Source organism: Larimichthys crocea, chromosome VI (genome assembly GCF_000972845.2).
Source record: "Larimichthys crocea isolate SSNF chromosome VI, L_crocea_2.0, whole genome shotgun sequence".
NCBI classification, from domain to species: Eukaryota; Metazoa; Chordata; class Actinopteri; family Sciaenidae; genus Larimichthys; species Larimichthys crocea.
This window is the reverse complement of record NC_040016.1, coordinates 10,263,868-10,285,662: the sequence shown is the minus strand read 5'-3', so window position 1 is coordinate 10,285,662 and position 21,795 is coordinate 10,263,868. Positions and strand designations below refer to the sequence as shown.

The 21,795-nt window shown below is 42.0% G+C and overlaps 3 protein-coding genes across 4 annotated transcripts; all 3 read right to left on the bottom strand.

Annotated features, from left to right (window-relative positions):
• Positions 1–1,590: 1,590 nt before the first annotated feature.
• LOC109140670 (transmembrane protein 82-like) lies at positions 1,591–3,790 on the bottom strand. Its single transcript, XM_019268133.2, is given in 7 exon segments — positions 1,591–1,955; positions 2,080–2,264; positions 2,616–2,660; positions 2,663–3,029; positions 3,115–3,307; positions 3,398–3,470; positions 3,567–3,790. Coding segments are annotated over 7 exon segments (1,020 nt in total). The 5' UTR covers positions 3,649–3,790; the 3' UTR covers positions 1,591–1,880.
• Positions 3,791–3,980: 190 nt separating this feature from the next.
• slc25a34 (solute carrier family 25 member 34) lies at positions 3,981–9,589 on the bottom strand. Its single transcript, XM_010742219.3, has 6 exons — positions 9,454–9,589; positions 8,278–9,017; positions 6,045–6,110; positions 5,241–5,393; positions 4,983–5,117; positions 3,981–4,884 (listed from the first exon to the last, which is right to left on the bottom strand). The coding sequence occupies exons 2-6, from the start codon at positions 8,776–8,778 to the stop codon at positions 4,696–4,698; spliced, it is 1,044 nt and encodes a 347-aa protein (XP_010740521.2). The 5' UTR covers positions 8,779–9,017; positions 9,454–9,589; the 3' UTR covers positions 3,981–4,695.
• A 1,854-nt stretch (positions 9,590–11,443) lies between these two features.
• fbxo42 (F-box protein 42) lies at positions 11,444–18,307 on the bottom strand. Of its 2 annotated transcripts, none has more exons than XM_019272698.2 (10): positions 18,098–18,307; positions 16,961–17,267; positions 16,652–16,768; positions 15,840–15,974; positions 15,119–15,272; positions 14,922–15,032; positions 14,442–14,538; positions 14,241–14,297; positions 13,780–13,896; positions 11,444–12,694 (listed from the first exon to the last, which is right to left on the bottom strand). In XM_019272698.2, exons 2-10 carry the CDS (start codon positions 17,259–17,261, stop codon positions 11,639–11,641), a joined length of 2,145 nt encoding a protein of 714 aa, XP_019128243.2. In that variant the 5' UTR covers positions 17,262–17,267; positions 18,098–18,307; the 3' UTR covers positions 11,444–11,638. The 2 variants fall into 2 exon arrangements, with proteins under 2 accessions (XP_019128243.2, XP_027134939.1); XM_027279138.1 differs by lacking the exon at positions 18,098–18,307 and adding an exon at positions 17,425–17,518.
• Between the last annotated feature and the right edge of the window lie 3,488 nt (positions 18,308–21,795).

Genomic DNA, 21,795 nt, shown 5'->3' with positions numbered 1-21,795 from the left:
CTACCTCACTCATTGAGTCTGCCTCCTTTTTTCTTCTCCCACTTTCCTTCTTCCCTTCCCCCACTACATTATATCATTTTAGCCTTGACTCACTATCAGTGTGACAAGGCATTGCGTCCATTTGTGCCTCACCAATGTGTGGTGGACTTCACTGGACTCTCCTGATGGAGCTTTTGTGTTCAAAGCGACTGCAAAGGAGCAGAGCAATACAGTGCAATGAATCAGGGCATTGTGCAAGAGGAGATATTGGTGCATTAGGAGAGTGAGTGAGAGAGAGAGAGAGAGGGGGGCAACAGTGAGTGATGTCTAAGAGAGAGCCATGAAAAAGCTGCTTTGTTGTGTTTGAGTGAGTCTGGTGAGCAATATCAGGTCTGCCGATCAGCAAAAATATTGTGGTTAGTTTCCGGAGCCAACCCTTGTGAGGTCTACTCCTCTCCTAAGAGTCAAAAAAGGGAGGATGGAGCAAGGAGTGTAAATGTTGAATAAAACTTTCCTGATCAATGTAGGTCAGCGTGAGAGAGGAGTGAGGCAGGAATGTGCGAAAGAGGGTGAACAGGAGACGGAGATGAGGAGAGTGATGGGGGTCTCTGTTGTTCCAGCTCCGTGGAAAGGAATGCTGCAGTGATGTCACGGTTGCAGGAGGGAGCATGCCTACTGATGACACAATCCCCAGACCTCCACGCTCCGCCCCCTTCAACAGCCAAAATCCTCATTAAACTCTATGAACTTCTTCACCGCTTCTGCTTCTGCATGACTTTTCAATTTACGCAACCATCAGCACAGTATAATTTCTTTTACTGCAATCCTCAATTTTGGGCGAGCGGGGCAACAATAGAAGGAGAATGAGGGGAAGTGAAGGGGAAGGAACAGGAAGAAACACAGCAGATAAGAAAAACAGTGACAATTACATGTTCGCAAAAATCAGTCGATGTTGACTTCCTAACTGTAAACATCTTCAGGGGTGGAAAAGCTACTTTTAAGGGAGAAACACTGTTACTTTACATAAATGTTCCTCAACTGGAGTTAGACTGTTTGTCTGCTTTGAGCAGAGGAGGAGGGAATTGTGAAAGGGCAGATCAAACAATAAATGGTGAAAATTAAAGCAACAGAGGCTGAAATATCTTGACTTTAATCTCTAGTTAGAGTCAGGCTCTAAAAATGTTGGTTCCCCCTCCCTCACTCCTGGCTCCTAAGCAACTTCTTTGCCTATACCTGATACCTGAAGATAACTCTGATGACCTTGTCAGGGGTTTTTCTTTTCAAACTTTACAAAGCTGCCTCCAGAGTCACAAAATGACATCATTTCTAATCATCTAATTATACATTAAAGAACTGGTTTCGCAGGCTGAGCTGTACTTCTTGTGTAAAATTGGTGACGCGCTCCTTAAATTAGTGACATATGGTGATCTTCAGTGGACTATGCATGCCAGTGTGTCATCCGGATGATTACAGTCTTATGAAGTAAACACCCTCCTGACCAATTCCTCTCGAATCATCAATGTATTATTCACGAAATTCACGAAAATACTAATCTAATCTACTGAAGAAATAGTTGAATTCATGTGTTAAAAAAAAAGCACCATAAAGCTTCTTGAGTTCAACACTGAGTACATGTAATTAATACTTTCTGTCCATGACCACATTGGAGACAGCTGCTGTGTAGCTTTCAAGACTTTTATTAAACGACTTGGGTTTGGTATAATTATGCTGTGTCATACAGAAAAAACATCATCCAGAACAACAAAAACAGTCTCTTTATGTCTCAAGACTCAAAAACAGTCACAGTAATCCTTTTATTATTTTATTATTAATATCAAGTATTAGCACATCTTGACGTTGGAGGTAGTCATTGATATTTGAGGTAGACTGCAGGTACACCATCACCCTACATCTGATGTTTTCCGTCTGCGTTCCTTTGGTTTGTGACTGGATTCGCTTGAGCTTGTGTCTTCCTCCTAAAAACAAAGCATGACAATTAACACTTTCAAATTTTCATGTTATTCAACATTACTGACAACTAACAAATATATAATGACTACATGAAGAAGTAGAAGTAATTGCCTAAATGATGATACAGACCTCTAACACAGATTGCAGCAGGTCCTGAGAGGGCAGCAGGCATGCGGCTTCACCCAGGAAAGTGATGAGGACGTGAAGGACATCAGACCAGTAACCCATGGTCAGCATGAGCACCAGTAAGCCTCCCAGTCGCACCACTACAGTGTCCAACAAGGCTTTTGTTCCAGTCTGCCGATTCTGGTCCTCTGTGCAAAATTGAGAGTTACACAATGAAGCTTAAAGATCTTTTTGTGCCAACAGCAGTTAAACCTTTGAATGGAAGGATACCCGCCTGTTCCCTGAGCTATGGGTTGTGTTTCTGACATTGTTTGATTGTCTTTCCTAACATCAACATAGTTTTAAACTTAGTGGCTAGGTGTGCTCCAGAGCTTTTTGAACATGTGTTAAATTGTGTTCTTTCATTTGTGTTGTGTGACTTGGCTGACTTGTGTCTTTTTTATGCATGGGTGACCAAACTGTAGTAGTTTCTAGTTTCTAATCTTCTTTCTCCAGTAGACTTCCATTTTCATTCCCCAAATAGTTGGCCAGATAATCACCTTGAACATAGACCACCAACATAGTGTAGCAGAGTGTCAATGGAGAAACTTTAGAGCATCCTTCTGGGACAGGAAGTGGTCATAAACTGTAGCGGTGGAAGCCACAGTTGCTAGAGCAAAGGCCAAGACAACCGCTCTTTGCAGAGAAGCCAATATGGCGTGTCCGGAGGTCAGGAGGGTGATGCATTTCCCACAGTAACGCTCTGTGCTATGTAGTGGGTAGAGTCTAGCCACATGGCTCCACAGACTGTGGCTGATGCTTGCCAGTGCCCAGCTGAGAGCAGCTGCTAGAAACAAGTTGAAGGAGCTGCGTGGAGCCCCCTGATGGAGGAATACCAGAGTACAGGTGAGGCCGCAACCCAGGGAGAACTGGCTCTGGATGAGGAGCAAGTCTAGGCTTCTGCAATTGGCGTCCTGGTGTTCAAACAGATACAGGAACATAGGTCAGACAGATTAGTGTGTTGAGCACAATAACAAACATTTAACATGAGGAACTCACCAGTCCTGATGATGCCCAGGCAGAAACAGCTCGGAGAGAAAACTCCAGCACTATCAGAGAGGAAACCCTCGAGCCCACCAGGGACAGGAGGACCACCAGAGACCAGAACTGGAGAGATGTTTTCCAGTTCCCTCTCAAAACATTGCTCTGTGAGGATGATCTCTGTTTGCTTTCATTTTCAGATTCAGAATCACTGTGCGGAGAGAAAATTATACTGAATATATTGCACATAGAGAAAAATCTATATTAAATTGTTTCTTTCATTTCCACAGAGTAAATTCACCTGAATGTTTGAAGGAAGTAGTAAACTCTCATCAAATTGCACACCACTGATATTCCACATGCACCCACAAGACCTTGAAAAGAAACACCATAATCAAACAACATTTATGTAAAGAAACTACTTCACACATGCGTATTTTATTGCCACGAGGCAGAAAAAGTCAACTCACCTTGAAAAAAAGAGTCTATTGGGTTTGAATCAAAAGGCATCGATTCAGAAGTTCCCAGGATCCAGGGGAAGGGGAGAAACATTTTAATGTCAACCTCGTCTCAACGAGGACACTCTGATCTCTCACTCATGCTACTTCAATCTACGAACCTGATTAGAAATTACATGACAATTCCTGTGAGCCAAACCCTTAAGTCGCCTTTATTTCTTCCCACTGATCAGGTCCGAGTGTGCTCAATGCTTCAGCTCCAAAGGTCAAATGTGATTTGAGTGTGTTTGTCAGTTCAATCGCTTCCTGATGAAAGAGGCTGAAAATCCTCTCAGGAAGATGATTAGTCTCAAAGAGCAATCAGAAATCTTTTCACTGGGACAAACTAAAATAAAACACGTTGCAAAATTCACACATTTCATACAAAAATGTCTTTATTATTATTATTGTTATCATAACTAACATTATCATGATTATTATTGTCATCAACCGCTGTTCAAAAGCTTGAATTACCCGTAAGTTACATTTCTGTAAATCAAATGGCATTCTTGACGTTGGGTACCAGTAGTTCATATCAGTCAATAAAAACATCAGATGTTTTTACATAAAACACACACAAGGCAGCTAGAGTTATCCATTAAACTGTGACAAACAATACAGAGCTCATGTTTAATAATCCAAAGCTGTCCAGAGTATTATAGCCGCTCCGTCGTTTCACAACTCTTATTTATACTTATTTCAGGTTCACTGCGAACAGAGACTTTGCATGTAAATTCATCAACTGAGGTATTAAGGTAAAAACCTGATAGTTTATCAGCAACTCTAAATCTGAGAAAATCTTAAGAGTCTGTGCAAGATGTGTCCATTTTTATCAAGTACTCGAGTGCATCCGGAGTCAGAACGAGTCTCACTTCGATGAATTGTTTGACATTTTGGGAAATCAGCTTATTCGCTTTCTGGCAGAGAGTTCGATAGAAGATCAACACCACCTTCATATCTGTATGGTAAATGAAAGAAGGTGAACAAGCCCATTTACCAAAATGTTGAACTTGTGCTTTAACTTCAGTGTTTTGTTAGTTGATGGTCCACTTCTGTAGCTATAATGAAATGCAGTCAATCATACTGAGGCGTTTGGGGTGTTTTAGCTCCTTCCCTGGCTTTGGTTGCTCTTCACTGTCTGTTGTCTCATCAAATCCCAGAACAGCATGCTGAGCACCGTGTGTGGAGCTAAACGCAGAAAGACAGGACCCATGCCTTTATACAACCCCAGCAGGCCCTCAGCTTGGCACACCTTCAGCATACAATCTGAAAATCCATGATACAGACGGCCCTGAAATGCAGACAAGACAAACAATAAGTCTCCAGAGCTTCAGTATTTGAGTGCATTTACGTAGAATACTTATAGTTTGATGAAAAGAGGTCACCCACCCTGTGGGACTCATCCACAGGCTGGTTGTAGAGACGTGTACTGATGACGTCAAATGGCGTCATGGTGACTGCCACAGCGACTCCACTGATCATGGCAGCTATCAAGGCCGTGAGACAGCTGTTTGGACTAAACCACTGCAAGGTGAAGAAAAGAAACTGATTACTAACCGAGGTTTGACTTTTGAATGATGGAGTGACAGCAACTGCTTGGTTTTTACGAGCTGGAAAAATGTCAGCTGTGTTTTTTTTCACACTTACCTGAGAATGTGACACCCAGTCCTTGGCAGAGGTGAAGGTTGCCAGTTGAGCAGCTGAGCCAACCATGACTCGAGGCACGGCCCCGTTTACACCCCTCCAAAGGCCAATTAGACCTTCTCTTCTGTAGATGGTAACAAAAGCATCGGAGACTCCCTGAAGTGGAGGAAAACAAAAACATTTGTGTTGGAATAATACCTCATGATAATGTGGAAGATTTTCTGTCACGTGATGGTAGTATGCAGTGATAAAAAAACGTGTTTCATCCCTTTTAGGAGCAGTTTTCTGATGTATTATTAATACATCGAGTTGACCTGACACACACGCTGGAGTCAGTATAAAGTTTTAAAATCAAAATACAGTATCAATCAGTGCTTTCAGGAAGGGGACACCCTCTCCGCAACTAAATGTAGACGTAAGATGTTCCTTGTTGATAGAGCTTATAGTCAGGCCTGGCTCAGGTGAGGTGCCGGGGGACTTCCGATGATGCACTTCTGTATACATTCATGTCCCATTGATGCATGTTACTGACTTGGCTTCTTCCCCTGAGCTCTTCTGCGTTCTCGAGAGACGAGAGAGAAGTGGGCGACACGCAGCAAAAGACCACAGGCTGGAGTCAAACCCACGGCACAGGACTCTTTTGTATTAGGGGGAGCTCGCAGGGCGTCACTACTTTTGATACTTTCTGTTAATATTTACACACATTTACTGTGAATTATAAATTACCTTTTACTTATATTGGTAAGTGTTTCCACTGTCGTACTGCTACTTTTTACTAAAGTCTTATACTGAATGTGTCTGTCTTACCAGATGGTTATGCTGGTGGCCTACTGCTATGGCTTCCACAGTCTGAGCCTGCAGATGGGTCTTCACCTGTAAAGAAAACGCAGCACACAAGGTTTAATGTGCGTTCAGATACCACGCCAAGATAAACAGACAAAACCAGACTTGTCACTAAGTTGTATAATGTCTGAGTCAGGTGTCGGGATGAGTTATGTAACAATTGCAGGTAACCAATGGTCACCAGGTGTGAGTTTCATAACACACAGTTTATCAGGAACCTGTCAAACACATTCCTTAGTGATTTATTTTCATGAAACCTAATCTAAAGAATAAACCGATGTAGCAGTTATGGCACAAAAACACCTCTCTGCTTGATAAAATAACCTTCACCTCTCCTGGCTTCATTCACTGCCAACAGCACACAGGAGGGAGTCACAGGATACTGTATATTTTTGGCAGCAGTAGGTAGGTTTAAAGAAAGTGCAGGGTATATTTAGTGAGCTAGATATAGACCACCAAACAATATTATCTTTCCATGAATGTGCAAAAGGTTAGATGGTTTTAAATGGATTGACTGACAGCTGAGGCAGAAAACAACAACGCTGATCCTGTCGTAGAAACGCGGACGTGCAGAGAGGATGGTCATAAATTGAGCTGTAAATCAAGAAGACGACATTCGAGACTGACGTCAAAACATGTAATACAATAAAACATTTATAGCTGATTCAAGTCTCATTTGGTTTCATAGACGCAGATCAAATCTGTATCTGTTTTGACAAACAAAGGATGAGTCATGTAAAGATAAATTAATGAGGCATCTGGAGAAGAAATCAGATTAAGGTCATATTGTTTTATATCAAACTACATGTAATCAAATTAGACGCGTCCTGTGACTAACCTGACTGTACCTTACACACCCCGGTGTAATGCTGCTTTGCCAAACGGCCGCTCGTAAAAATAGATTCAGGACATTTGAGACGCCTTTGAAATGGAGCCAGTGTCCTGTCATGTCACTGTTTGTAACAAATTGTGATATTGTGTTAATTATTTCTTTATTGATTGATACACCCAGTTAGGAAGCTGCTGTTGTTTTCCATCTTTTTCCCCTTTAATCTCCTTTTCTAACTTTTCTTTTTTTATCTCTTTAGTTGCTCAAACAGTTATTGTGAAAAAGGATTCACATTTTTCAGACAGTACTCACGTGCCTTTATTTATTGAAAGAGTTGTTGGCTACGTTCCATTTTGATTTATTGAAAAGATCCATTTATAAAAGGCAATTACAAATCACAAATCATGTGAGTATCTTCCAAATTTAAAGTGTTTTTAGTCAAAATTTCCCTCTTTTATTACGAAATTTCCCTATTTGGGTTACTATTCCTGGAGAAAAACACCATAACTTTGAGAGATACCCACTTGATTTGACTAACTCAGGCTGCTGAAGATCCATATTAAACTTTAAACTCGTGAGGAAACGTGTTAGGAAAGGATCTCTTCAGGGTTGATTACATCAACCAAAAGCTGTTTAAACAAAAAGGGCAAAAGAGATTGTCCAATAGTGACTGATACGAATGAAATTAGTCTACAATGTTGCACAACCTTTGTCATGTGTCAATGTAATCTGACATTACAACACTGCCTGTCACTGATCTGATACAGAGCTGACATATCTATTATGTTGCCGTGGATTACTGCTTTACAGGGGATGATCCAATTAGTTTCATTACAGGTTTGTTAAAGACGACAAACCCACAGGGTGAAAACATGGTCTGATTTTTGGTCATAGATGTGTGTGTGTGTGTGTTGCATTCATTCTCTATGATCTGTTTGCATTTATTTATACACAACGCTGAGACCTTTTGCATAATATATCAGATGTTCGCCTCAGAAGACAATTACCCAGATCGTCTTTCCACATCGGCTCTCTTGGCCTCTTTTAGCTCATGTCAGTTGTTCGGCTGTTAATTAACTTATTTGGTTTTCTTTCACGTGCATGTGTGTGAGGTTGAGTGTAACTTAATCGGATGCATGAGGTTTCCAATTTCTTTTAAGTCTAGTTTTAGGCCACAAACAGACAGATATCACCAAAACTATATACTACTGACACAAGGTACAACATTTGAGAGGATTATTTTAAATGTTCACAGGAAAAATGAGTGAAAAAAACTCAACAATACCATCAATGCATCCTGTATGGGACATGAAACTATGACACAAAACAACCTGAAATGATGAGTCACAAGCAAAGAAGTAAACTTACCAGGTAGGCAGGAGAGGCAATGAAGGCACCCACCGCCCCGGCCCCTGCCCCTGACAGCAGACTCCCCCCGTGGAACGAAGTGATACCCAGAGCTTCACAGTAGGAGTAGGACCCCAGCCTCACGCCGTTCATCACACCCTGGTAAATCAGCCCGACTGAGAGTCCCTTCTGCAAGCCCCGGAGCCCGTCTGTGCGACCCACTACCCAGAGGGCCTGCAGGACTCCGCGATAGTGTCTCTGGTAGGACCCGCGTGCACACAGCTCTCCTTGGAGCTGCAGACGGGTCTTTACAACCTCCAGGGGATTGGTGAACACACAGGCTGCACAGCAGGCAAGAGCACCCAGGGCAAAATCTAGAGGAGGCCAGACGGCTGGAGGTGGAGGTGAGGGGCTGAAGACACCACGGGGTACAGCAGAAACGGTGGACGCCATCCTGTGTGAAGACTGGGCACCAAACACGGACTCTTCTGGAGACGTTTTGAGCAGCTGAGCACTGTTCATCCCTGAGAAGTGAACTTGAGTTTGTCTTGTTAGTTCCTGTGATGACTTTGTCCCTTTTTAATCTCAGTTTGTCGGAGAGAATGTATTGTACTTAGTAGAGATCAGTCAGGAACAAATGTTATCAACGGTTTCATTTAATATCTCCTATCACACTGCAGGTCAACGTGCCCCCTTGTTGTCCTTCTGTGTTGGCTTTCGTTAGCTCCCTTGACTGTCAGTCTGTTCAAAGGAGGCACCATCTGCAACAGAGAGCATTCGTGTTGACCTAAAACATTTCTGAATTGTGAGGCTCAGGTGTGTTCAGCCCTAGATATCAAGACGGACAGTGCATGTGCGTAAAGAGGAAGCCTCAGAGGAATGTGAATATTCAGGTTTTTTACTTCTCACATGACAAACTTGTTATAAAAATCTGTTTAACTCTCTGAACGTGCAGCATGAACAGCTTCATTTAACACTAAACAGCATCTTTTCAAAGCAGACCATCACAAGATCACCTGACACGAACAGGTCTCACAACACTCCAGTTCAATTCATTCAAACCAACAAACATCTACACAAACAAACCCAGCACAAGAGCCAGAGGCGAACACACTCCAGTGAGAAGCTCCTCTGGTGCAGCTTTAGAAACCCTGTTAAAACACCTCTCGAGTTTGGTCTCTTCATTCAGAAACTTACAGTGTTTAGTGATCCTGTGCAGCTCCATTCTTCCTCTCTTCCCCATCATTGTAAACATGTGTCCTCAGCACATTCATTGTCAAAGTCTCCTCCCACTGCCTCAGCTCAGAGCCAATGGTGCTTAAGTCCCGTCTGCCACATCACCAGGTCCCTGAATCTGCACGAATCAAAAGCCTCTTCTCTAAACTGCCCCTGCTCTGGTCCTATAGGAGCTCTCTGGGTAAAAGGTTATTGATGGTCAAAGAGGGGGGTAGTGTGTCTGAGGGAAAGGAGAGCAAGGATCCAAACACTGACTGAGGCATCTGAAACAAGGTTAATCTGCTGAAGAGCGTATGGATAATCTCTGCAAACAAAACAAACTGTTGTTGTTGTTGTTGTTGTTGTGTGCTCTGTTTAACATTTGGAGGGTCTGATTTAAATAAAACTGTTCTTATACTAATGATTGTTTTAGAGATGTATTGAGCATGTGAATAAATGAAGCAAAGAATTAAAGATAATGTGGCAGATTTTAAGAAAAACACTTGTGAAATATGTGTTTATAAATAACATTTGGAGACAATTACTCAGTTGAGATGAGTCATGATCAAGTGTCCTCTTCTTTGTGTGCTGTATGTTTAAAAAAAAGCCACTAGAGGTCGCTCATCTACAGCTCTATAAAGTAACACATTACACTTCGTCTGATTGAATGCATCCATTGAGTGCAAAATAATAATTATTACATTTAACTCTTTAAATGTTTCAAATTGTATCTTTTTTGTTGTGAACATTCAGGTGTTTAATCAAGTTAAATAAAGAAAACTTGGAAGATCCAGCCAACAGTGGATGATAAACTGATCAGACTTTTGTCACCTAGGATGAATGGTTGAATGATTCCCATGTTATGTCACAGAGAGGTTGTGTGAAGACTAAAGTACTGAGAGTTACATAATATAACACAATTTTTCATAACCGCTCATCCTCATCAGAGTCACGGGGAGGGAGGTTGTGGAGCCGATTCCAGCTGACATTGGATGAGAGTCGGGATACACCCTAGACAGGACATCATCATTCATCACAGGGCAACTGTCGCTCACTCACACTCACTCACATCTATGAGCCATTTTAGAGTCACTAATTAACCTGCATGTCTCTGGACTGTGGGAGGAAAACCAGTAAACCACATAAACTCAAACCTTATTGCTGTGAACCACTGTGCACCAGCTGTTAATATAACATGTTTGTTTAAAATTAATTTTTAAGATACAAAAAAAAATGTCTTGCTGGATTCCGACAATTTAAATAGTTGTTTAAATGTTGCATACTTTAATTACTTGAGAACTTGTTTGAAAGTTAACCATTAACTATAGAAATTCAACAGTAACATGAAGTGTTTAGTGTTTAAATTATTATTATTCTTTGCTTCCATACATCTCATCCATATCGGCATAAAAGTTGAGATTTATCTGGAAATAATGTACGTCATCTAATCTAGATGTTCAGTGATGTTTGATACACACACCAGGACGTGTTAATACTGTGACAGAGCAGACATGGAGGCCTTTATTGTTTAACTATGTTTATAGTACAGTGCCACGTCTCTCACCCACCATGGGCCCCGACACACATTAGTCAACAACTTTTAACCACCACCACACGTAACACGCTCTCTCTCTCTCACACACACACACACACTCACACCATTTTCAATGTAAACATTGCAGGCTTAAAGAGCGATACAAAAAGCAAAAAGGTAATCATCAACCGTTCCTGTTAAAAGCGTCCGTTTTTTCCCCAGAGTTCCTCTATTTCGAGAGTTCAGGGGAGGGTGACACTGAAAAAAACTGAAATGTTTTTGTTTGGTCGATCACCTTTTGGGGAACCAAAAAAAAAAAAAAAAAAAAGTCCTGTTCTCTCTAATCACTGCAGTCACAAACACACACATTCCTCCACACACACACACACACACACACAGAGGCAGGACTCTCATCCAAACAAATGTTTTTTATCAAAGTGTAGTTAAAGTGTTTTATTTTGAATGCTTTGCGGTAGGCAGAAGGGAGAATAGTGAATTTGAAGTGGAACATCTAACAACGATTATGTTCTTTTCCCCAAAATCCTTCTGTAGAGGAAAAAGGCCTTATGTGTCGATTCCCTTGTGTGGTCACAGGATGGAGCGTCCGTCTTCCCGATCCCGCCTGCAGCTGCATTACCTTTTAGCGCGTACAAAGTACAAGGCGTTGGTTTTAGGGTAGTACTTCACATTCTGTTTTTTGTCCATGAGGCCCCCAAAAATGATGAGCTCTCCCCGTCCCTGTACCACTGTGTGAAGGCTAGTCTCGGGTGGTCCTGTGACCGCAGCAGGAGTCCCGTTCCCGTAAACTCTCCAGGATACCACCCCTGCAGATTTGGCCCGGGAGACATCCAACACGTACATCTGCATGGGTTTGCAGTTGAGAGATTGGTATAGAGGTTTCCCTACGTTCAGGCTCTGAGGCGGGTGATGGCCAAGACGCCGTGCAATAGGTGGGATAGCATGTCCATCAGCTCCAGCAGCCTGTGGAGGGCTGGAGGACGATGACGGAGGAGTTCCAGGAGGACCCGCCCCTCCTCCTCCTCCAGGAGAAGCCCCCTGTGTCTGAAGGGAAGACGATGACGATGACGATGAAGACGGTAAAGATGAGGAAGATTTGTTTTTCACTGCCTCCAGTCCTCGTCGTAAGGCAGCGGGGGACACTGCTCCTGGGGGAGTGCGTGGGGAGCCTGCAGGAGGTGTATGCAGGCCGTTAGTGCTGGGCACCTCAGGGTGGTGAGCGGCAGATGGGGGAGACTCCCAGTCATAGTCTGTGGAGGCAGGTAGGTGAGGGCGAGAGGGAGGAGATGCAGCCTGGGCTGGGCTGGTCCGGGGTGAAGGGGAGGACCCATTTAATAACGGGGGAAGTGGAGGAAGCGGAGGGCTGTCTGGGCCTTGGGAAGGAGACTGCTGTTGGGACGAGGATGGGCTCCCATCTCGGGCACTTCCTCTCGCTGAAGGTCGAGGTCTCAGCGTGCCCCATCGACCATTCACACATGGAGCCTCTTCAACAGCTCCCAGGACAACACCGGCGGCCCCGCTCCGTACAGGAGACTGAGAGCGCAGGGAAGGCGGTTCGGGGCCCAGAGGGGCAGGTGTGGCACTTATTGGGGACGGCCGAGAGTTAAGACTCGGGCTGAGCGGTGCACGGCCAGATGGAGCCTGTGAGAAAACCACCACACACTGGCCCACCTTTGAAGGAAAGTGAACAAATGAGGACAAATTAGTGATCAACATACAGATTACACACAAACACACACAGAACAAGCCAGACACTTACTAGGGCTGTCAACGAATATTGAAATATTTTTAAAAAACGAGATTTGATTGCGAAAATGAATATTTGACTGGGAGAAAAAAAACACATCAGCGGCTGCCTTTGCGGGTGGGCGCACTGCACGACGGGTCAGGGACAGGTCACAGGAGTTGCACTTGCACAGCGTTTGGAAATACAGTTGTCCCTCACTATAACGGGGTTTACCTTTCGCAGCCTCGCAGATTTTTTTTTTGTGTAATTTTGCATGCTTTTATTACAGCGTACTGTACAGTATGAACACGCATTGTGTTCGACGTCCTGATTGGCTAAGGGAGTACTGTACAAAATGCGTTGTATGTTCGGAAAAAAACACCTGCACCAAGGCCTTCAGAGGAAAAAGCTGTTACAGCGGAGCGGCACCAGGACAAAGACGTACCGTCAGAGGAACTGTGAAATACGGTTTCATTTACTAATACAGTATTGTACTTATTTTTGTAAAATCTGCGAATGTTTGAACTTTGAGAATGTTTAAATAAGAGAGAAATGTGAGAAAATGTTAATGCCTGTCTGAAAAAAAGTGTATAAAAGTGTGTGGTTAGGGGTTTTACGGCCTTAAAACATGTATAATAATTGTAAAAAAAAAAGCTGATTATTTCATGAATTTTGTCTATTGCGGGGTTTTTTTAGAACGTATCCCCCGCGATAAACGAGGGACCACTGTACTTCGGATTTTGGTCAGTGGACTAAATACAGAGCCTCGACTGCGCATAGAGAGAGGTCTGCAGTCTTAAAAGTTTTACAGTATAGGCCATTAGTTCATTTACATATTTTGTGATGTGTAGGTATGTTTTCAAAGAGTTAAGTTAAAACTAAAATAAAAGTAAATATACAAGTAGTTATGTCTCGTATTAGTTTGTCCTCCTGTTAGTGACATAATGCACAAATATAGATATTCAAATGTGTGGGGTTTTTTTTTAGAGCGAATATTCGAACGTCATTTTGGAGCAGTTTTGACACTTACTCTGCAAGCTGGGTGACACCACAGCTCCGGGGCCCCATGGTCCTCGTTTTCCACCTGCAGCTGCTGCCACCTCCACGGAGGTGCATCCATGTGGAGGAGCCAGGCGTCTTTAAGGAGCTTTAACACACAAAACAACAGGATAAATCTAAACTGTACTCACGTATAAATCATATGGAACATTTGCTTGGAGACAAAGAAACACTGAACAAGATATATAAACGATAAACTTTGTTTTTAAATATAAGCTTTATGTGTGAAAGACCTTCTGTCCACACAGAAAGATTATTTCTCTTAAATTTTGTTCAAATCTGTGTTAGTGAGCTGATTAAACAGCAAAAATTATCGCACAGGTGTGCCTTCAGCTGGCCACAACAAGAGATATGTGCAGTTTTATCTTGAGAAAAGACATTTATTAGCCACTGAACTCTGGATTTAACGTGGCTAAAACTGGCATAACTTACTGCATTAGGGCCACCACAGCCTCCTAAGATGAGCAACGTCTGATCGTCAATCACAATCTATTGGGAAAAAAAGGAGACATTTAGTTTCATATGAATCGTTAAGTGGAGGGAGAGGGGAAAACTGCCCTTAAATAACTTTACTGTCAGAGGATGTTAGGTAAGCCCTTAAAAAAATGTCTAAGATTGTTGAAGCGTTCTTACTTGTGACTGGCCTCCTCGCGGGTGGGGTGATGGGCCAGATATGGGTGGTTTGGACCAGGACCACTGCTCCAGATCCAGAACCCAGACTTCATTACTCCTGATCAGATAAGAGGGGACAACAACAACATGGTGAGGTGTGACAGACAAACATTTTATTCACTCAACACACTACAAACACCAAAGATTTTAAAATATTATATTCATTTCTATGTTGGAAGGTAGTAAAACACCATGGGCTCACTTTATATTTTGATATGAAAAACAAGCCACAGAAGCTGTGTAACAGCTCCTGTGTCACTTGTGTGCAATTGTAGTGATTGTACAATGGACTGCAGGTGATGTAACTTCATCCTCTCAGTAAATGATATACTCACAATCACTTGACACCCGAGAAGTCAGTCACATTTCTACTGACTGCAAAACACGACACTTGATGTTTATTCACGCAGCTCAGTTAAATTTAAAGTAAAGCTTTCGTACATTTGACGTGCTCCTAGTGATCCGCCGAAAACCACCATGGTGTTTCCAATGACGGAGGAAGAGTGGCCAGCCATAGGTGGAGGTCCGTGTGTCGTTACTATACAGTTCCACCTGACGCAACAGAAGAGAGAACGAATCACAAAACGTGAACTCCATTTACGATTCATCGTCTACATCCTTTAGCTCGTCGTGCTCACCAGTTCTTCGACGGAGAGTAGGTGTGGATTTCATCGAAAAATCTCTCTGGTTGGTGCAGGGGATAAGGGCTGGGACGAGTCCACCCTCCAAACAACACTAACAGATCTTTGTGCATCACTAGAGTCGCTCCAGCTTTAGGAGACGGATAAGAGCCTGTAAAAGAAGAGAGCAAAGATATGCCTTAATGTTTTAGATAAATAAGCATGACACTGCATGTGTTGACGATGAATTCTACTTCATGACTGAAAACGACTGCACAGAAATGGAAAACATGTCACATAGTGAGATTACGCAGTTCTTTTTTTTTCACCTGCCCTCCTCAAAAACAGTTTAAAACCCCATGAGCATTTAACTTTATGATGTAGTCGACCAGATCTCTCAGAAAAAATGTTCTGGTGATATACATAAACCTCTGCCTCTTAATCCTTAGCATGCAATTTCATAAAAAGGCACAGTAAGCTCTAAAGTTTACAAGAATAAAACCTAAGTGCACTCAGACAATCATTTCACTATGATCTCATTTCATCAGCGCTTCTTTACTTTTTTATCACCGCCTCCTCAAACACTGTGTACTCAGCTGCTGAGCATCTGACTACTAGCTTCACTAATGTGGTTCAGCCTCCCACAGTTCCCCTTACATAAGCCCCATGTGAAGTTTTTTTAACCAGTACTACACGCCGTAAAAAACAGCTCTGGTTCCTGTTTGTAATCGACGCGTACCTGAGGCTAAAGGGCGGATCCACTCCTTGCTGTTGAGGTCAAGTCTCCATAGATCATTGAAGGCAGCATTGCAGCTACTCTGAGTGCAACCCCCAAACACATACATGGACTGATTGGAGTCATAATAACATGCACCTGCAACCCAGACAACAGAAAGATTAACCGCAAACGTAATCACAGCTGAAACAAACGGTGAACTTTGATCATTTTTTACAGACTTTTGTGTGAACGGAACAGTAAAATCCTAAAGCCAAGTGTTTGTGAAAGACACGTCCAAGTCCTTATTCTTAGCCGTTATGTCTATTTCTGTGCAAGTACATTGAGAGCAATGAGAGAAAAAAGAACTCAAATTCAAAGATGGCCTAGTTTCTCCATCAAATGACCTTAAAAACCCACAGTTAAGCTTGCCTGACACTACATTAAATAATTAGATACATCATAAAAATGGTCATTTATTCTACATCGACGTCAAGGTAAGCTTAGATGCAAGCGACCTTTTATGTCAGTGCTACAGCTTTGACACTGGATATCAGTGTTTTTATCCATAAATCACCTTTTAATGCTTTTAAACATGAATATGCGCAGCCTAACGCTGAATCTATTTTAAATGCAGTCCATCGGATAACAAAATGGATTAGGTGTCTGGTGTTGCACTTTTCATGAGTCACTAATCTTGCACAGAAGACAGAAGCCATTTTATCTGCTGCACATTGAACTCATACTCTGATCCACAGCTAAAAGATGTTACGTGCATAACCTGATGTTTTTGTTTTTGTGTACATGGCATGCAAATCATCTAGCAGCATACTGACTGTGTGAGAAACGCTGAGTGATAGGAGTTCCTGGATATGGGTACGTGCGACTCTCCCACTGGATATTTCCCTCCTGGACAGCTCTCAAGAAACCGTGGTAGCACTGATAAGCAACACCTGGTGTGGATAAAAGAGTTGTAAAGAAACAGGCACACACACACACAAAAAAAGAGCATATTAGGTTTTAAACTTCCACTCTCAGGTGTGAAAGTGAAAGTTTCACTGCTACGCGTGATGCCCACTCACACCCACAGTCCACCTTCTGGTTATTCCCTTTTACGTAATCCTATGCAAATACGAGGTGCATACCTTTAATGAGGCGATACCACTGCTTACACACGAGCGCGGCGGTCTTGTGCTCCTGGTAAGGTGAGAGAAAGGACAGGATGTATTCGAGGACTTCCTCCGGCAACTCCAGCATCGTTCTCCTCTCCGCTCCTTTGGCACCACTGTCCATGCCGCTCCCGTCTTGCCGGCAGGTCCCCATCTTCGCTTCCGCTTCCACTTCCTCCTCCTCCGTTATCCCGGCAGGCTCTGCACCACCGCCGCCGTCGTCCTCCGTATCCATGGCAACGAAGCATCCATCCTCATTATCAGGGGAGCGGGACATTGTTGTCTGTTTTGAGACATGGGATAAAAGACATGCAGCGTCACTTACAAACAGGCCTTGTGTGTTCTTTATTTGATTGATTTATAAAAACAAAAGAGATTCCCGTCCTGCCCAAGAAGAAACCCAATGACACTGCAAAGCAACATATCTGTGTGCCATTTACAAGCTCTATTGTCACATCCATTGTCTGCAAACGGGTGGTGCCCTTTCTTTCTTCAGTCTCAGCTGCTTTCTGCCTGGCCCTGCTCCACACAAGCACCGTCCCCTCTGTCTCTTCTCTCCTTATACCGGTTAGCCACATCTGAATTAGCCACCACATAATAAATGAACATGTTAGGGGGGGGTTGCTAATGCTAACTGTAGCCACCTTTTAAAAAAAAAAAAAAAAGCTGACTACATAAAGAAAAACAGGTGAATAACGTGTGATATGTCAAACTAAGCCAAAAGACTCAATTTCGCTGAGCAAACCGGCGTCTAACATCCGCGTGTTGTTTAAATTCAACGTTTTAAAAACACACTTAGCATCAGGCTAACGCTAATGCTAATCACGAGCAATCCAAGCTATGCTCAGGCTAGCATCAACTGAGTCGTTTTTTAAATTTTTTTATTTTAAATACCTCTGCTTTGGAGAAATAATGTAACAACAACCCCGCAGGTCAATAATTATATCTTACTGACACCGACATCATCCCAAATCTCAGCTAACGGAGCTAGGCTAGCAGCAGCAGGCTAGCTGATAATCTTCGCTAGCGTTAGCCGCAGCTAACCTCTAATGTCACTTTCTCAGATGTTGTCAATTCAAACTCCTCAAACTGTTGCAGCGTTGTTATTAATACCGTTTGTTTTTCAGCCGTGGTCTTTTTTTTTTTTTGTGGGATCTGTGTCTTGTTCCTTCTCCTTCTCCTTCTCCCCGGTATCAGCTCCGGAGGTTCCTCTGCAGCCTCCAAACAGTCACCATCTTCCGCTCTGTGAACAGCGTCCTCCGCAGCACAGCGACGCTCCGGCAGCCGCGGTGACTGTGACTGAGGCAGGCAGGCAGGCAGGCAGGCAGGCAGGCAGGCAGGCAGGCAAGGGTGGGTCCAATGTACCAAGAACAGGGCGCCCCCCAGCTGCTGTGGTAAAAAAAAAAAATGTTAGAAATATAAACTGTTTAAAGTGCACATGCACAACATAAACATGACAATTTAATATAATAATTAGATAATAATTCGATTTTTTTTTTACTGTTACTGCTATTGGTTCTATTTAACTGTTATTTATTTCAAAACTAAACTATCTCATATCGAATCAAATCAAATCAGATTTTATTTGTATGGCCCAAAGTCACAAAGTACATTTGCCTCAGAGGGCTTTACAATCTGTACAGGGAGTGACACCCTCTGTCCTTAGACTACGATGGCCCTGAAGTGCAAAACACAACAGAAATTTCAAAAACACAATAGCAAATCATATAACACAACAGCAAATCGAATAACACAATAGCAATAGGTGTTCGCCCAGGGCGCAAATGTGGCCAGGACCGGCGCTGTCGGGCGACATAAATCGTACGCGCTGCTATTAAAGAATATTTTGATGCACGTCATGTCCATGTCGTGCATCAAAATATCCTTTATAGCAGCGCATACATTGACACTAACAGCGCTCATATTTTGAAAACATGTAAGCCATGTCTTTCCGGTTCAAAGGACCACCAGTCCAATCAGTGACGATTCATGTCACCCGAGGGTACCTACACTTTCCGTTTTGAATTTGCTAATGTGTTATTCGATTTGCTGTTGTGTTATTTGATTTGCTGTTGTGTTATTCAATTTGCTATTGTGTTTTTGAATTTGCTGTTGTGTTATTCGATTTGCTATTGTGTTTTTGAATTTGCTGTTGTGTTTTGCACTTCAGGGCCACCGTATTAGACCCTCGGTTCGAGTGAGGAAAAACTTGCCCACAAAAAAGGTGGAAGAAACCTCAGGAAGAGCCACAGAGGAGGGATCCCTCTCCCAGGACGGACAGACGTGCAATGGATGTCACATGTACAGGACAAATCAACACAAACATATTGTACAATTACAATGACTGACAAAATGACAATGAATCACAATGAATGATAAAATGACCACAGTAGCAGATATGGTAGTAATAATGACAGTAATAATATGCGTAGTGGACGTCGTGCAGGATCACAGCAGCAGCCACGATCCTGATCTGATGTAGCACTCTCACTCATCACTCTCCTTTTAGGTCAAATATCCCTTACAAAGCCTGGAGGTAAGTTTACGGTCATTGTCCTGTTGAAAAACAAATGATAGTCCCACTACGCTCAAACAAGATGACATGGTCACTGCCGAATACTATGGTAGCAATTGTGGCCTTGAATTTTAAATAAATCATCAACAGTGTCACCAGCAAAACACCCCCACACCACCACACCTCCTCCTCCATGCTTCAAGATGGGAACCACACATGCAGATACCATCCATTCACCTTCACAATGACGAGGAACCAATATTCTCAAGTTTTACTCATCTCATTATTTTACTAAATATTAGACCAGATTGCCACTGGATGTTATTACATCCATCCATTATCTGTAACCTCTTATCCTTATCAAGGTTACAGTGGGGCTGGAGCCTATCCCAGCTGACTTTGGGCGAGGGACGGGGTACACTCTGGACGGAAGTCAACAGCTTATCACAGGGCACATGTAAATGAAGGCTTTTATTAATTTAAGATTGACACATTAACATTGACACCTTTGTATCAAAAAAGTAAGCAAGACCATTTCCTTGGACACTGGGTGATGGCTCCTCCACCTGTTACTTCATCTGCTCTTAATCTAATTGGACTGCTGTCTGAAACATGACTGCTGATATTGTACCAAGAGGATACTTGTGCAAAACTTCTATACACTTGTCTCTTTTTAGTGTAGTATGTCATATTAAATACTCTATATACTATACATACTTGTATTGTACATGTATACATATGATTATATTCCTAGAGTAGTATGTCTCAATATCTGTATACACCTGTGACTTTACACAATCCCTTTTCTCATATTTATATAGTGAAATATTTTATTTATATCATTACTACTTTATATTTTATGTCTGGTGCTGCTGTTATTGCAGTTAATGCTCTTAATGATGACTTGAGCTGTTTTTCCTATAACCAATAAAAGAACTGGACTGAAACTACTTCATCGGGACAAAATAAAAAAGATGCAGGGAGAAGCCCCGTCACATCAAATCTCTGAAGCCTACCTGTTTTGAAAATGACCAGACTGACCTAGAAAAGATGGAAAAAGGAGCAGCGGTTTTAAACCTGCAGATGAAATGAGGCCGACACTATCTTTACACAAAGAATGACTTTTGTGTTAAATCTGTAGTTTTATGTGGCTGTGTTTCTGTGTGTTTGAGATTGTTCATTTTACAAAAGGATTTTTCACAGTAGATATGTTTCTTCTAATAGTAGAAAAAGCACTGTTTACTAATAATCTACTCTAATGTCTTAGTAAGCTATATAAATGACAATAAATCAGCATTCACAATATAAAGACCCTGAAACTGAAGCAATTTATTTTACACCTGTGTCTTTCCTACTGTTACTACATGTCAAAATATCCCTAACCCTCCTTGAAAATGGTCTATTTAATTCTGCAAAATGTAAATATATTGTTTGTGATCACAGTGATCATTCTGATGTGGAAGAGTCTCTTCAGGACTCAGGTCTCTCCTTCAGGATTTGGTTTACAAGAGAAGGAGGAAAACGATAACAAAAACTTGGTCTGCGATGCAACACAAGAAAATAAAAAATGTAAGCTGACCTTTGGTGCTGAGTATTTAATCTATAAATGCAGATAACTAAACAGGTGACGAGTTGTACAGAAAGCAGTTATACAAACTTGTGTGACAGTTCATAGTTGTTGAGAATAGGAAACTTGTAAAAACCTGCCAAACAAACTGAATCAAACACTAATCAGAAGCCATTTTATTTGTTGTGGACACAAAGTGCAGAAACTAAATATGATGCGTTCACGTCGCTACTGTTCATTTCCACATTCAACTCTAGTTTGTTAGTTACAACAACTAAAAAAAAAAAAAAACTTGACATTTTGCTAATTTCTTCCAAACAAACAGGCGATACTCGAAATAAAACATAATCACAGTCATATCCTTGCTTATAATATCCCTCAGCAATCACTTGAACTAAATCAGCTTAAAATTAAAACCTGTTTATGGCATTTCACACCAAAAATGTGATCTTTTATATCGATTTATCATCATATTTCACCAATATTTTGTCAGAAATCGTTGATATTTTTTACTTTATAAGCATTTTCACCACGATTTTATGTGTTAGTAACATTTGCTTGCATCGCAAAGGAACTTGAACGCAGCACGGTTACCCTCAAACGGTGCTAACGGCTTCATCCAAACTGTCGCTGCCTTGATAATAATAATAATAAAACGACTAAAATACGACGACAGTGTGGTGGAGTAATGTGTGTCTTAGGGAAAAAAAACATAAATGATCTGTGTTT

What these genes read in the sequence shown, in the direction of transcription:
- fbxo42 (XM_027279138.1), bottom strand. Translation starts at nt 17,445, where the DNA reads ATGGATGTGACAATAGAGCTT. An exon ending in CACTCAGCGTTTCTCACACA is followed by an intron (nt 15,975 to 16,651) that starts GTCAGTATGCTG and finishes TCTGGGTTGCAG; the next exon opens with GTGCATGTTATTATGACTCC. An exon ending in TCACTAGGAGCACGTCAAAT is followed by an intron (nt 14,539 to 14,921) that starts GTACGAAAGCTT and finishes TTATCTGATCAG; the next exon opens with GAGTAATGAAGTCTGGGTTC.
- slc25a34 (XM_010742219.3), bottom strand. Translation starts at nt 8,778, where the DNA reads ATGAACAGTGCTCAGCTGCTCAAAACGTCTCCAGAAGAGTCCGTGTTT. An exon ending in TTGCCTCTCCTGCCTACCTG is followed by an intron (nt 6,111 to 8,277) that starts GTAAGTTTACTT and finishes TTTTCTTTACAG; the next exon opens with GTGAAGACCCATCTGCAGGC. An exon ending in ACTGGGTGTCACATTCTCAG is followed by an intron (nt 5,118 to 5,240) that starts GTAAGTGTGAAA and finishes TTCACCTTGCAG; the next exon opens with TGGTTTAGTCCAAACAGCTG.